Source organism: Coenobita brevimanus, chromosome 86, assembly GCF_032717465.1.
Source record: "Coenobita brevimanus isolate Jiangsu-jjx chromosome 86, ASM3271746v2, whole genome shotgun sequence".
NCBI lineage: Eukaryota > Metazoa > Arthropoda > Malacostraca > Decapoda > Coenobitidae > Coenobita > Coenobita brevimanus.
This window is the reverse complement of record NC_137039.1, coordinates 11,461,765-11,478,986: the sequence shown is the minus strand read 5'-3', so window position 1 is coordinate 11,478,986 and position 17,222 is coordinate 11,461,765. Positions and strand designations below refer to the sequence as shown.

General features: G+C 42.2%; 1 protein-coding gene across 1 annotated transcript; it reads left to right on the top strand.

Annotated features, from left to right (window-relative positions):
• The first annotated feature begins 4,509 nt into the window (after positions 1 to 4,509).
• LOC145410573 (retinol dehydrogenase 14-like) lies at positions 4,510 to 14,802 on the top strand. The gene is made up of 8 exons (XM_080280689.1): positions 4,510 to 4,729; positions 5,517 to 5,644; positions 6,544 to 6,658; positions 6,872 to 6,979; positions 7,554 to 7,568; positions 7,958 to 8,070; positions 13,940 to 14,029; positions 14,704 to 14,802. Exons 1-8 carry the CDS (start codon positions 4,510 to 4,512, stop codon positions 14,800 to 14,802), a joined length of 888 nt encoding a protein of 295 aa, XP_080136815.1.
• The last annotated feature ends 2,420 nt before the right edge of the window (positions 14,803 to 17,222 follow it).

Genomic DNA, 17,222 nt, shown 5'->3' with positions numbered 1-17,222 from the left:
TAAACTTCACTTGCATCTATTCTTCCATCCACAGTAACATGTGACCAGAATACTGAAACACTCTGCCTCCTCAAGCAACTCACCATTCAAAACTATATTCATCCTCCTACCATTCACTGACCTCGTACACTTCATCACTTTACTCTTATTCTCATTTCTACTTTCAATTTTCGCCTTTCACACACCCTTCCAAACTCCTCTACCAACTGTCTCAATCTCTCCTCTGAATCAGCCACCAGTGCAGTATCATCTGCAAACAGCAGCTGCTTCAGATTCCACTCTCTACTATCAACATTCACCAGACTCAGACCTCCACATAACATTCTTGCATTCACCTCCCTTACAACACCATCCATATAAATATTAAACAACCAAGGCGACATCACACATCCCTGTCGCAGCCCCACTCTCACAGGAAACCAATCACTCACAGCATTTCCCAATCTTACATACGCTCTACTATTTACATAAAAACTTTTCACCCCTTTGAGTAACCTACCATCAAGTCCATACAATCTTAAAACACTCCACAAAGCCTCTCTATCAGTGCTATCATACACTTTCTCTAAATCCATGAATGCCCAAAACACATCCTTGCCTTTCGCTAAATACTTTTCACACACTTGTCTCACAGCAAACATCTGATCCATGCATCCCATCCCTCTCCTAAAGCCACACTGCTCATCACCAATCACTCCCTCTGTGCCCTCTCTAACTCTCATACTGCACTCTACCAGAAGGCTGACCTTCAAAAATACATTCAACAGACTGAGCACCTAAAAGCTGTATGTACATTCATACCATCACCCTTACCTTTATAATAACGGGGACACACAAGCACTTCATCAAACAGTTGGCACCATACCCTTCACAAAGCACACATTCAACAGTCTTACTAACCAGTCAATAATAATCACTCCACCAATTCAGGAATTCAACAGCATAATCAATCATAATGCTGCTTTCTTTCATTCATCTCCTATATTTTGCCTCCTGCACTTCCTCCTTCGTGACTAAAGAATCATTCATCTAATCCTCTAATGACATTTATTCCTAGAACCCTTCATAATCCGTCACAATCTTAGCCTCCCTTTCCTCCTTTACATGTAACAATCTTTCAAAATACTCTGCCCATCTCTTCCTTACTGCATCCATCTCAGTTAACATCCTTCCATCCTCTGCTTTTACTCGCTCTTCCTTCCCAGACTCTTCCTTTCACACCATTTTCACCTCCTTCCAAAACATTTTCTTATTCTGTTGAAAATTCTCAGTCAAACGCCTACCCCACCTCTCATCTGCTGCCACTTTAGCATCATGCTCAGCCCTTCTCGCCCTATTTCGCTTTTCCTTATACCTCTCATATGACACCTCATCCTTCCTCTGCAGCCACTCTTCATATGCATGTCTCTTCTCAGCCACAGCCATACGTACTTCCTCGCACCACCATTCACTTCCTTTTCTTACACCACCACCCACACTTTTCACACTACACACCTCTTCTGCATGCCCCACCACAGCACTCTTAAACAACTGCCATTCCTCCTCCACACTGCCATTTTCCTAATCTTTCACTGCATTCCACTCTCTCATTTTCTTTCTATTATCCAACTCACTTTCAAAACCTCCTTGCCACAACTAATTTTGTTAGCTCGTCACGCATCTTTTACCTACTTTAATCACTTTCTCTAACTGTAGTGGTCAAACATACCTCCACCCTCCCCTCTCAGAACTCTCACATCCAACAATATTCCTATTATATTCTAATCCATCACTTTGCTTTTATCAGAAGAACCCTTCCACCTTCCTATCTCACCCATGTATACTTATAAATATCTTTCTTCTCAAACAAGGTGCTTCTAATCGTCATCTCTCCCTCAATGTACATCCCTTATCAATAGTTCCCTCATTTTCATTTCTTCCAGGCACACCATTATACACAACCAGCACCTTCAACTGCTACATTTCTCACTCTAGCACATTCAGATCTCCCATCATTAACACATTCAAATTCACCTGAAAACTCTATAGAGCACTCAACATCGTCATTCCAGAAAGACTCCCTCTCTTCTTGCTCCATTTCACCACCAGGCCCATATGCAATCACAAACACCCACAACTCACTTTCAAATTCCTGGCTTTCACCCACATCAGTCTCGATGACTCCTCCTTCCACCTTCAATCACACACTGCTGTACTTCCGGACTCACTAACACCAAGGCCACACCTTCTCTTGCCCTTCCTCTATCAACACCTGACAAATCTTCCATTCACACTTCCAAACATAGACTCATCCTTCCCTTTCACCTTAGTTTCACTCAAAGCTGCCATATCCAACTTGCTTCCTTCTTCGCAAACATTCTCCCAATCTCCTCCATTTTTAGCCTGACGATAGCTAAATCCACGCACATTCACAGACCCAGTCTTCAGGGTATGGGGACAACCTCTGTCCCCCATCCCTTTCTCAGTTTGTCTCTTTTTAGGAACTAAAACAAACAGAGGAGGGGGTCCCTAGTCCCCTCACCCGAATGAGCACAGTACTAATTAAGTGATAATACGAACTTTAGCAGATTTAATAGTAAGGATACTCATCATGTTGGTTTTGATAATGGTTACACAACCTAGCTGTGCACCAGTTATAGGTAATTAACTTTTTGCACTCATTGACACCTTGTGTTGGAATGATGAATACCCGCAGCACGAGGGCAGGGTCAAAAGATTCCGTATTTAGTCACCTTAGTTGTCTTCCAGGTGCATCAGCTACCTGCATGCAAATATGTCATGCCAGTAATACTTCTGGAACACAAAATGATGATCCAGCTGTCAAGCACACAAAGGTCACGCTAACCAAGTATGCAGTAATGCATGAGAAGGCATCGATTCGATTCCTATAATTGACTACAAGAGCATTGTCATCCATGTGAAATGCTTGATAAAAGCTCAGGAGGTAAGAATATACTATGCAAAGAAGAGGACTCCCAGGCACCTACTTGGAGAAGTTGGCCAGCTTTGATGTACCATTTGACATCTGTTGTAAATGCTACAAAAACTATGACGTTCGAGAGAGGTCTGAGTTGTTATTGTGTTGTAGCTTTCAGGACACCTCCTGAAGAGTGACCCTTTTGGGTGGACCAAGACAATTGTATAAAACACTTCGGCTAAAGTAGACAAGCAAAAGACATCAAAAAATGAACTCTCACGCAAACAGACAAATGAAAAGAAAAGCTTCAGTGAAAAAGCTGTTCAGGATGCCATGCCGAAGGGGCAGACAAAGATGCAGGAGCTGCACAAGTGATGATGTTGACATGGCTAGTTGCCAGATGATCAATCTGTATGACTGGGGGACATTATGGTACTGAAGATGTAGAGAGAGGCAAGCAGGGTCTGAAATGATCAGCATGGATCCTGAAGTATGTCGTGGGTATCAGACCGATGCCAAATATATGCAACAGAGATATATGCTCCACAGTGAATGCTGCACTGAAGGACATGGGTATTCTTGCTGAGGAAAACAAACTTGATCCTAGCAGACTTTGGCGTTAAAATGATACGGGAGGAATACGTTGCCCTTCAACATCATCAAAGTACACATGACAAAGGTAGTTTGTCTGGGTTCAATGATGAGTAAACGACCACAAGATTCTGAGTAAAACCCTTCATGGTGAGAGAGTCATCATCAAGGAAGACCACTACTCAGTAACTGGCTTCCCTGATGCTGCTTATCTAGATCATGACTCCCTGAAAGTGGAAAAGCAGGGGATAACAGCAAAGGAGATCATCTTGGTTGTCCATGAGACCACTTCAGCAGAATCATTGCTCCTCCACTGGCAAGAAGAATGGGGTGATTCGTGTGGAAACCCAGCTGGAAAGACCATTACAGTAGCTTGTCTGTTTGTTACATCTCATCAAAGTAGTTTTCAGATGGTATTTTAATGCCATTGACGGTGCAACGACGGGTCCAACTGGCTCCAGAGGGGAAGTGGGTAGATCCCTTGATTTCCATCAAAAGGATCTGACAATTGTAGACTATGAACGTGTGTGTGGAAAAACATGCACTCTACCAGACGAAGTCGAGAAGGATCTCAGCAAAGATCTGTGATACTTGCACCAAATGCATGTCTAGCAGCGTAAGTCGGAGGAGCCGAAGGCGTAGTTTTGAAACACATCTGCGCAGCAAGGGCCACAGAACCATGCCAAATGGCTAACTAAAGCCAACCCGTTACACTCACGAAACTCTACATGTCAGTCGGAAGAGCCATTTCCAGTATTGAAACGACTTGCTTCATTCATTCTCAACTTTTACGCGTCAGCTTGGTTCAAAGTGAGAGCGAACAGTTCGTGTCAGGATGGTGCCAAGAATTTCTTCTATATGGTGGAACTATTGCGAGAATTGCCACTAGAAGATCACGGCATTGTTCGCCCAAAACTCAGCAATAACAGTTACTTCTGTCACCCTGAAAATATCCTGCTGTCGGCTGTTGCTGATGAAGATCCACACATACAGTACGTTGCATGGCTGTTGCACACATTCAGCTAGCGCGGGAAAACGACAGCCCCGGTGTCAGAGTGTTTGACAAATCTGCTATGAAGATAGATTTCAAGGCCAAGAACAACACCAAGCTGGTGCAGCTAGACAAATCGTCTGTCACAATCCCTCCACTTTTGAAGAACGTCACAATGGACGACAACCAACCCATAATCTTGGACCAACTCTACCCTTGTCACTCTCAAGGTGTGGAGAGTTGCATCATAGATATCACATCGACCACGCAAAAAGTCCACGGGCACTAGGTGCGGCATGGCATGTTTCCGCAATGTAAGCGGTCCCGCAGAGATTTCCCGAAGCGTGAGATTAAAAAAGACTTCTGATCGGAACATACGTGCCTGGTTAGTGATTACGTTTCCTAATGAAGTAGATCGGAAATGCATTGTTGTTTGTGATTGGTGTTTCATGTACATCTCCAATTTGTAGTTTTTTGTATATATTGGCAGACTACTGTTAATATAAATTGAATACAGGCAAGCAGACGATTTTATGGTTCGTTCATTGTTAAATCGTGCAAGAAATCCTGTAACACGTATCATTCAAATTCTTAATTTTTGTCATCGTTTTCTTGATATTGGAGTGAAAGTTGCTGGAGTGAGCGTACGTAGTACAAAACACGGTTTGTGCAGTGGCGTAGTGACCTGGGGTGATGGAGCAGCATTTCCACCATGTTTCAAACTACTAAATAAGTTCATAGGAATTCGACCCAACCTAAAATATATATATATATATATATATATATATATATATATATATATACACATATTTGTGTGTGTGTGTGTGTGTGTGTGTGTGTGTGTGTGTGTGTGTGTGTGTGTGTGTGTGTGTCTTATTACACACACACACACACACACACACACACACACACACACACATCAACCTTTCTCAAATGCTCGTTAGCCACCTCTCTCTCAGATGCACAAACGAGACAGCCTCCTTTCTGTATATCCCCCCTCCTTCTGCCTCCCTCCAGATGAGTTACGTAAGGGGGCCAGTGATGGAGGTGAAGTGGTGGTGAAACATTTGGACACCTCCGACCTCGCCTCCGTCAGGAGGTTCGCACAAGAGATTCTAGACACTGAGAAACATATCCACGTCCTGGTGAGTCCCATCTTGAATTTGCGCTCTCTTTGGCATAAGGCACTTCGTTGCACCTCTCCCTTAGCGATTTATCTTGTCTAATTCATCTTCATATCCTTTAGTGCGTTACTGATAGAATAGATGTTGATTTCAAAACAATGAAAGTAATGTAAAAAAAAAAACAGAAGAATGTGTACTATAAAAAGTATATTACTAGCGAAAAGATATTACAAAATCTTCAAGTTAACAAGATTATGATCTGCAGACATAAGATACTCTACTTGTCATTTGTGGCGCACACACTCCTCTAGCTCGCAAGATACAAGTGTTACATAACATTCAAAGTACTGCACTGTTTATTCTGATGGCAGAGGTTCGAATCCCAGTGAATAGAAATGAAGTGTTGTTTGGATTTTGTGTGTTGTAACTCTTTTCAGTACTCTTCCATACGCCTACAACATTCCATATAGCTGTCCTTCCTGTTGCCAATACACCGTACCGCATTACATTCCCCAGTCTCAAGAAATGCAGTGGGCAAACACCAACTTAGTGGTAGCATGGGGTGGAGGAAGGTATCATTCAACTATTGGTGTGCCATGCACACACAGGCTGCTGGGCGTTATGGAAACCAGTTAATTACTGTGCTTTTGTTTTAACTTTGACCAGATTTTCGACCTTTTGCAGCTTATTTCATACAGCTTAGTGGCAGGATAAGACAATACTGCAGCTCTACATCCTTCCCACATCACTTCTTTTTGACTAGCCATGACTGCATCATATATTGTAAGGTTAGTCTATTATTAAAACTCGGCATTCAAGGTGGTGGAGAGATGGCAGTTTTAGGACAAGTTGGAGTATAAAGGGTACAGCCTATACCTGAAGTACTAACATGCCCCTGTGTGCCCTGGTGCGATCTGCAGGTGAACAACGCTGGCATCTACGCCCCTGAGGAACGCCAGGTGACAGGTGACGGCCTCGAGGTGACCATGGCCACCAACCACTTTGGTCACTTCCTCCTTACCAATCTCCTCTTAGGTCAGTGGTAATATGTAAGTGTTCCTCCTGCTCCCCTGACCTAATCCGACTAAACCTCACCCACCTCACCTCGACTTATCTCACTTAACAATTCACGGCGCAGTTATAATAAGACATATTAACCTAAAACAACGTAATCTAGCCTCAACTCTCCAACCTAATCTAACCTAGCCTAAACCTCAGCTGTAGTCCTAACCTAATTTAATCCTGTAGATCGCCTGAAGCTTAAGAGTTCCCCCAGCCGCATCATCAACGTTGTCTTCCCTGGGCCACAAGGTGCCCACATCATCCTGGATACAATTGACGACCTTAACCTTCAGCGTGAGTCCTACAGCCAAATGGACGGCTTATGTCCAAGAGTAAGCTGTGCAATGTGCTCTTCACATTAGAGTTGGCAAGCGCAGGTTGCAGGGCACAGGTCAGTTGCAGCTACCTATCTTCCTATAATTGGGAAAACTCTAGAATTCTGCTTCACCTAATGTTCGGCAGTGTTTATTCAGCTGAGTGGGAATGATAATGTTGTCATCATTAGCCTTCTCACCATCTCATGCTGGTGTCCGCGAGGGGGTTGCCGGGCGAAGGTCATTAACAATTGACAAAAAGGATACTAATAACGTCAAGCTCAGAACACAGATACAAGCAGTACATTTCAGCAGAAGTATAACAATTCTAATTTCTACCTCTTCCCATTCTAAACCTGTTCTGGGAAAATAAATTAATTTCCATATCGTCCTGATCATTTTACACATTAGACCCGCGCAATTATATCTTCTCAGTATATATATATATATCCAGCGCTAGAGAAAGACGCCTTCACGTGGTGGCACCGATATAACCAGTGGCTCGACTGCCTGGTTATATAAACGTACCTCATCTACGTCCCTATCCCCAACAGGATGGTGGATCGCAGGTAATGTACGTCTGTAGGTCTCTGGGTTCTAAATATCAGATGAACCTGGGGCTGCAACTATTAGCACTACTATAAATGCTTTCCATGTTAATTCTCATATCATTACTCGGCTGTACGTCTTTCATAGTAACACAAAGTACTACTCTTAGTTACGCGAGTTTAGAGTAAGATAGCAAAGTAGAAGGCATTATCCATCCATCCATCCATCCATCCATCCACCAGTCCATCCATCCACCAGTCCCCCAGTCAGACATTCAGTTTATTAATCCGACCGTCTGTTTGTCAGGTGTGTCTACCTGTCACTGTCGGTCCGTTTGTCAGGTCTGTCAATCTGCCTGTCTGTCTGTCTGTCTGCCTATTTATCTATCATTCTACTTGTCTTTCTTCAGGAGTGACAGCCAACAGCCTCCACCCCGGGGTCGTTCACACCGACATCATGAAGAGACGGGCAAATTCCTTCTTTAACTTGCTATTAAAACTGTGTATCTCCACAGTCAGCAAGGTGAGAGAGAGAGAGAGAGAGAGAGAGAGAGAGAGAGAGAGAGAGAGAGAGAGAGAGAGAGAGATGTCAAAGTCGTCCCTCAATATAAACTCTGGCCCTGGCGCCGTGCAGCAGCGAGGGTGGTAGATAGGGAGGCAGATAGATACATATATGGAGAGCTATACAGCTCGATAGACAGCCATATAAGGTTATAATAAAGACGGTTACCTAAGGTTATAATGAGACTGATGGTAATGTTTGGAGGACATACACACACACAAATGTAGTAGTAGTAGTAGTAGTAGTAGTAGCAGTAGTAATGGTGGTAGTGGTGGTAGTAGTGATAGTAGTAGTTGTGGTGGTGGTGGTGGCAGCAGAAGTGGTAGTAGTAGTAGTCGTAGTAGTATTTGCAATAGTAGTAGTAATAGCAGCAGTAGTAGTAGTAGTAGTAGTACTAGTAGTAGCAGTGGTAGTAGTAGTAGTTGTCATAGCAGTAGACCTAATAGTAGTGGTGATGGTGGTGGTGGTAGTGGTAGCAGCAGCAGTAGTAGCTTTTAAATAAAAGTAGTAGCGTAGTAGTAGTAGTAGTAGTAGCAACCCCAGGCACATCTGAATGTGAACCCAGTGGACTGCAGGCTGATGTTACCCCTCTCCTGCATCCCTGAGCCTCCTCTAGGGGGATAGGAAAGTAGCTGAGGGACGTTTGTATAACCAGGGAGTTAAGTTCCCTGTTCATATCGATGCCACCACGCTTTGAGAGCGCCTTCTACAGCACCAGGATATGCAGTTACCAAACAACATACCTGCTAATTAACCCCCACACTACACATGACGTCTTGTAAATTTGTTCTTGCGCTTCTCTCCAGTCGATTTCCCTCAGCTGAGGACAGACTCATCCAACTGGAGAAGGTTATACAGAGCCTTCTTTAGTTACTCTCCTAGGCAAAGAAGATATCACTAAACAATTTCGTATGGCACCAACAACAATATGTATATGAAAAATGAAATACTGAGTCTCGACTCTTAAATGATATTCAAAATTTTTCACTTCAGAGTCTAAAAAATCATATACCGATAAGCCAAATTCGAGCACGAGGCGTACAGGCGGGAATTATAAAAAATTTATTGCCACATCAGAAGACAAGGACACAACATTAATGGATGCTTATTTGTCACGAACCTTCCCTCTTTTATTAGCTCTCGGCAGGAGGCATAGTTAGGATGGGAGCTGTGTTAAACGAGTATGTGTGTGTGTGTGTGTGTGTGTGTGTGTGTGTGTGTGTGTGTGTGTGTGTGTGTGTGTGAAATATGAAAAAGCTCACAAATGTGTAAATCATCATGGCTCTGCTCATGTACCTTCATTGTATGTACCTAATCAAGTTTGCTCGTGTGTCTATGTTTCTATTTGTTTATGCACGGGTGCTTGTATACAAAAAGATTTATATATTTTTTATGTATCCATCTGTCTATCTATTGCCAGACGCCTTAATCCCGTAAGGGGTGACCACAAACAAATTGGCTGCATGTCGCCCTGTCCCCCGCCATTTCACTGGCCTGCTCCCAGCTCACACCCCGTTCCCTCATATACCTCTCCATCCCTTCATCTCATCCTTGGCCTCCCCCTCCCTCTCCCCCATTCCATCTCACTCAATTACACTCTCCTCGTCAGTTTCTCGCTCTCCATCCTCTCCACATGGTCAAACCACCTCAGTGTGTTTCTCATAACGCTTCCTATCACATCCACATCCACACCACAACGCTCCTTCACATCATCATTTGTTTGTCTGTCTCTCCGTGCGACTCCACATGCACCTCTCAAATAACTCATTTCCACTGTTCTCACTCTTGACTTCTGTCCCTCCAACATGTCTTCAGCTTCACTTCCAAACGTTAGAGTTGGTATCACAATGCTGTCATGTAGTAACTTTTTCACTTCCATGCTCACTTCGCTGTTTCTTAACACTGCTTTCAAGGAACCATCAACCTTTCTTCCTTGTTGTACCCTTTCAAGCACTTCACCCTCCGAACTTCCATCCTTACTCATCACACTACCCAATTTATTAATCATCTTCATCATCTTCAGGACCTCCTTTCCCACCCAAGGGCAGTGGTGAGGAGTTGTCAATGTCCAGACAGCACAAACTTGACCAATCCAAAATAAGCCGCACTTCTCCATTCACTCATCATTCAAGCCCTCGGAGTCCTGGCTCTACCGGATACGCCAAAAAACATTCAAGGTACTTTGAAATGCACACTTCTTCCTTCCTCATCCAACCTCACTCTCCATTCGCTGACTTCATTTCTCTCGAAGATCTCATGACTTTAATCTTCCCTATATCATTTACCTTCAGATTCCAGTTTCTTACACACTTTCCCAGACTCATCCAACAAGCACTTGCAGCTCCCTTTCGTCTTCACTTAATCAACACATAGTATCGTCAGCAAACAACAGTACGGGGAGTTACCAAAACACTGCCCTCTCTCATTAGGGCCCATCCAACATCCCACTGCCCTACCTTGTATCTTTTTTATAACCCCATCATTATACAGTATCTTTGAACAAAAATGGAGACAGTACAACATCCCTGTTTCAGTCCAAAATTTGGGGCAAATAGAAAAATTCACTCAGTTCACTATCCACATGCACTGCAAGCCATAGCATCCTCATACATACTCGTCCACAGCATTCAATACCTTCCCATCTGCTCCACATATATTCTTAATACTTTCTGCACAATCCTTGTCTATCCACCCCTGTCATGTAAGTCTTCTCCAAATCCATGAAGGCTGCATACAACTTCTTTCCCTTTCTCTAGAAATCTTGTCCACTAAAGATCTAAGAAAGAATATCTGATCTACACAACCTCTCTTCCCCCCTTCCTAAAACACTCCCTGTTCTTCTCCAATCTAATTCCTTTGTTGATTTCCTAACTCTGTCAATAAGTATCCTACCTTATACTTTTTCACTCATTACACACCTCTCTCTCTCTCTCTCTCTCTCTCTGTATATATATATATATATATATATATATATATATATATATATATTTAGATATTTATATAGATATCTATATATATATATATTAAATAACAGATCGGAGGAAGGAAAAACAAATGGGTAAAAAAAATAAAATCCATACACCATTGTGATTTACTGGTGTCCTCTCTGTTCATAAAATATCTGTAACAGTTAGGCTTGAACAGCTTGAGGTTTGTAAATTTGGATATATATATATATATATATATATATATATATATATATATATATATATATATATATATATATATATGTCCTACTTTTAGGTGAGAAGAACGGTAAAGTTTTTTATTTTATAATAACAGAACAGAGGAAAGAAAAACAAATGAATAAGAAAAATAATCCATACACCAGATTACTGGTGTCCTCTGTTCATAAAATATCTGTAACAGTTAGACTTGAACGGCTGTAGGTTGAAGTTTGGGGGGAAACAATTCTGGGGAAGCGAGTTCCAGAGAGATGCAGTACGGGGAATGAAAGAATTTTGATAGGCAGAAGTTCTGCAACATGACTGAGTGACATTCCAGTCATGAGCGCTACCAGATGCCCATGTAGCACGAGGGAAGCCATGGAGAGGTGGCACCATGGACGCAACTTCGTCTGAGCATTTGCCATAAAAATATCAATAACATAATGCAAGGGAGGCAACATTCCTTCTTACTTGTAGGGGAGGTAGTTTACTGTAATGGCAGGGTTGTTAATAATTCTAACAGCTTTTTTCTTAATTTTGTCTAGTTGTTTTACTGCAACCACTCCACATCCATTCCACATGGGTGAGCAATATTCAGGCTGATAGCGCACATGACTTTTATAAATTATAGCTATCTGCTCGTCAGTGAAGAAGTTACAGACTCTGTACAATAATCCAAGTTCCTTTGAGGTGGTTTTAGCAAGTGATCTAACATGAGAGGTCCAGCTGAAGACATTGTTAAGTGAGACGCCGAGAATTTCAATACTTTTGGAGATGGGCATATTAGTAGCACTGAAGGTAATATACGAATCTGGCAATATCTGTCTATTAGTAAATTGTATATATTTACTTTTAGTAGCATTAAATGAGACAAGGTTGTTTTGTCCCCATTCACTGATCGTAGGTAAGTCTTGATTTATGGAGATGGCTGTATTGAGTTGAGAGGTAGAGATATTAGATTTTGTAAATGGGTGTCTAAGTGTGAATGAACCATGAAGTGTCGAGTCATCTGCATATGAGTGGATGGGATTGTGGGTGACAGATAAGAGATCATTAATATGAACCAGGAATAGGGTTGGCGTCAGAATTGATCCCTGCGGCACGCCGGCGTTAATTGAGTGGAAACTGGAATATACGTCATCTACTTTTACTCTTACATTTCTGTCACTGAGATATGAGGAAATCAAAGGAACAAAAGACGTTAGTCCATAACAAGGGAGTTTGGACAGCAGGGAACGATGCCATACTCTGTCGAAAGCTTTAGAGATATCAAGAGCTACTGCATGAGTTTCTCCATGTAGGTCAATTGATTGATGGATGGCATGAGTCAGGAGATTGAGTATGTCATTGGTGGACCTTTCGTGGCGAAACCATATTGTCTATCACTAATTAAGTTGTTGGATTCAAGATGTTTAACAATGTACTCATTAATTAAAGTTTCAAGTACCTTACCAAGAGAAGATGTGACAGCTATTAGTCTGCAATCAGAGGGTCTGAGGAACTTCCTTTCTTCGGAATTGGGTGGATATTGGCTTCTTTCCATGAATTTGGGAATGAAGAAGTACGTATGCATAGTCTGAATAATTTAGCTAGAACAGAGGCAAGTTCAGAGAAACACTTTTTCAAAACAATTGGCGGAATTCCATCTGGTCCTGGAGCTCTGTTGGTAGGTAAAATGTCTAAGATGGATTTTACGTATCTTGTCTGTATTTTAAGTGGAACAATTTAGGGAGAGTCAAGTTCTAGTACTGGGACGTTCTGGCTGGCATCCTCTATGGTGGAATTTCTGGCAAATGTACTGGCAAAGATAACTGCTTTCCCACTCGGGTCATTTGTAGTGTTGCCATCTGAAGATTTTAGTGGGGGAAAGGATGATGACTTGTTAAAGTTATTATTGAAAGAATTAAAAGCTGACCAAAATATTCCATTGTCATAAGGGTTGTTAAGTAGTTTTGACGCTTCCTATTGAAGAAAGTTTGATTTAGCGAGATTTATTACAGCTTTTGCATGATGTTTTTTATTTTAAGTACGAATTATACGCTAATGACTTTTGGGCTGTTGCTCTGGCACAGTTGCCATCAAACCCTTTTGGAGAGTTCGATCTTTTAGTGAACTGTTGACTTGGTATAAATAAATCCATACCAGCTAGTATTAAGTTGCAAATGTGGGACTGGGTAGAACTGGGATCACTAGAGAAGAAAGACTGCCATGGAATGTCAGCAAGATAATTTCTAAGTCCATCCCAGTTTGCCCTATCAAAGTGCCATCGGGTCACCCTGACAGGTTCAGAACGAGGAGGTGTGGGGGGTTAACTAATGAGACTTTGGTGAGATTGTGGTCAGATGATCCAAGTGGTGACAGTACCTCTATCCTGTATTGATCTGGGTTATTTGTCAGGAATAAATCCAAGAGATGGGCATTATGGTCAGGATTATCAGGTATTCTGGTTGGTTGCTTTGCCAGCTGGGTGAGATTAAACGATTCTGCAAACAGCTCGCAATCTAGACCAGCGTCGTCAGTCCTGGCAGAATGCAATAACCATACAACATTATATATGTTAATATCACCCAAAATGGAAATATGTATGTATGCACATGATGTATACAAGATGTTTAAATCAAATAGATAATTGCTAACAATAACCCTCCACCACCTTCCCCCAGGATCCGGCACTTGGGGCGCAGACCACTATACACTTGGCTGTGGCGGTGGAGGTGGAAGGGGTGTCAGGCAAATACTTCGCGGACTGTAAGGTCAGTAAATAACGCAAGTTTCTTGTTCAGCTTAATGTCGAATTTTTATATTTTATTCATAGCCCTTCCAGGTGATTTTCTTCAAGTCGAGAGAGGGTCTGTGGCTAGGAAGGGCAGAAGGATTACATAGAGTGGCCTATATATCACGGTCCTCTTCATCTCCGCCGGACTGTTTTTAGTGAGTTGCGGGAACGGCTTGGTCAGCGTTATCAGTGTCTATTCTGCATCATTCATGCTCTTCCCACCCCCACTGCCACACACAAAACAAACCAAGCTGTCCCCGCAACACATAGGATATCGCCAGGAGGGTCTAGAGGAGCGCTAGCTATGAACCACCCTATACTTATCCTTCCATCTGAGAAGCCTCCAATACCGTATAAAATAGTCTCTCGCTGGTAATATTAAATGAAAATATGCAACAAGTGGTCAACATTACCATTTTTTTTCTCTCTCTCTAAAAATGCCGCCAAAAAGGTGTTGCCTCTTTATGTTCTACTTGTGTGTTTACTGAATAAATTTATCGAGTTTTTTCTTTTCGAGATTTCAACTTTTATCAGCCGCAATTTGCCAGTGTTGTGCTGTGGAGAGAGAGAGAGAGAGAGAGAGAGAGAGAGAGAGAGAGAGAGAGAGAGAGACTATTACTGATCTATGCTGTGTTTTATTCTGTTCAGGAGGCGCCCACATCATCGCTGGGGCTGGATAAGGACTTGGCCAGGAAGCTGTGGGAGGCCAGTGAGAAGGCAGTGAAGCTCACGCCAGGGGAGGCACACTGAATTATAGTGGCACTCCTGATGACACTGTTGATGACTCCTAATGGCACTTAATGAGTCTTAGTGGCACTGTTGATGACTTAGTGGCACCGTTGCTGACTCCTAATGGCACTGTTGGTGATTCCTAATGGCACTTAATGATTCTTAGTGGCACTGTTGATGACTTAATGACACTGTTGATGACTTAATGACACTGTTGATGACTCCTAATGACACTGTCGATGACTCCTAATGACACTGTTTATGGCTCCTAGTGGCAATGGTGATGTCCCTAATCCACATAGCACTTAATGATTCCTAATGACACTATTGATTACTCCTAATAGCCCTTTCGATGACCCCTGATGGCACTGTCAGTGATTCATATATGGCACTGTTGATTCCCAGTTGCACTACCAATTACTTGGAATGGCACTCTTGACGTTACTACTGACGGCATCAGTGAGGCTCTGCTGGTGTTGTTGATAAATTCTAATGGAGCTGTTGATGAGTTCCGATAGAACTCCTGATGGAACGATGAAAACTCCGGATGGCACTATTCATGGCACTGGTGGCACTACTCGCGGCACTGAAGGCACTGTAAATGACCTGTGATGGCACTATGATTTTTGATGTCCCTTTTAATGGCTAAGGATGGCACTGTTCTTGATTTCTGATGGCACTCCTCATGGCAGCTGACGACACTTCAGATGGCACTCTTGATGTCACTTATGGCAATGCTATTGCCGACGTCACGGATGGCACACTGATGAAGCTGTGGCATCACATAGCACTTCCCTCATAGCACAGCAGCACACCGCCACATCGTCTCCACAAATCATAACCTTTCATCATCTTTCAAAGCTTTCTGTGCTTCACGTTTCATTTAAATTGATGTTCACTTCTTTTTTGGGGGGGAGAGAGGCATATTTAAATTTTTGTATGTCTTTCAGTATGATGACGTTTTTTCAACTTTGTTTTGGCTGTTTCCCAACGATTATAGTTTTCTTATGGGTTCCTGTGTTACGTTTTATATTCTGCTTTACTTTCTTCACCATGGTTACATCCTTTTTTAGTTTATTCTCTCTACAACTTTCTTTTTTTCTTTTTTCTTTTTTCAATTGGAAAACTCGTTAGTAGTGAACAGGAAAACGAAACTTACATCTAACCTCTCCAGTCTGAAAAGCACATCCGGACTTCAAAAAAAAAAAAAAAAAAAAAAAAAAAAAAAAGGACTTTGCAGGAATAAAGTAACGATCGTCATCGTATGGAAGGTTTGGTTAGTCATCATCTAAAGAAAAGCGGCGGATTCGGAAGCGAACTAATGTGACTGCTTGTACTGTGTGTGGAGTCCTGAGCAGGTTAACAGTTAGCAGGATACAGCTTGACACTCGTAATGTTCAGGGGACACCACGACGAGATTCACGCACAAGCTTACGATAAATTCCTTGTCGTAACTAAGATCTGTTTTGCATACATAGGAAGGAGAAGGAAAGGAGAATGCATAACCTTCCCTTGTCCCTTGTGTAGTCCTGCAAAGGCGAAACAGAGCTACGAGTGGGAACTGATTGTATGTTTGAATTTCTGTACAGATTGGAAGGACTGTGATGACATACAAAGCTTGGTGTGCCAGCCTGTATAATTAGAGGTGTTTGGTGATTGCCATTTTCAGTCCAAAATAATGATGGCAACTTTGTATTAGACATATTTCACGTGAATTAAATGTATTTCATTCGAATTAGACATATCTCGAACTCTAAGGACGTTTTCGAACAAAATGAACAGATGTTCATATGTGTATTCGTGTAACGTAGTTCAAGATCGAAATACATTTAATTCCAGTGAAATTCGTCTAATACAGCGTTGAAATCATCACTTCAGCTTGGAAACAACATAAACATACAGCATAATTCTCATAATTCATTTGCCGGAACCAAATCATTTCATCGTAAATAAAACTAAGAAATTAAAGACATGCTTGTTTATGTGATGCCAGCCATGACTGAAAAATGTTGGATATTATTTTTTCATTTATTGCTCATGTTAATCCCTTCAATCCAGTCACGTATTTTTCTATCTTACACTTCCTATCTCCAGACGTTTTCCTTCACCTTGTAGGAAAATCTGGAAGTGCAAGGGTTAAACATGGCCCTAAGTAACCCTCACTAATCCGGATTGTTCCTAAGCTGAACCAGTGGCGGATGCGGGGGGGGGGGGGTGAAGGGCACCTGCACGTGCCCCCACCCTCCAATAAATAATAATGATAAACTTCATACACGTATAGTTGGCCATAGACCCGTAAGCTACATATTTAAAAAAAAAAAAATCAAACTCACTCGTCTAGGACTCGTATCTACTGTTTGCTGACGCTCTGCCGCTGTAAGTTGGTACGCGAATCTGTGACTGAGTGGACTCCAGTACTCGAGTAGCTCGTGGTGTGGGGA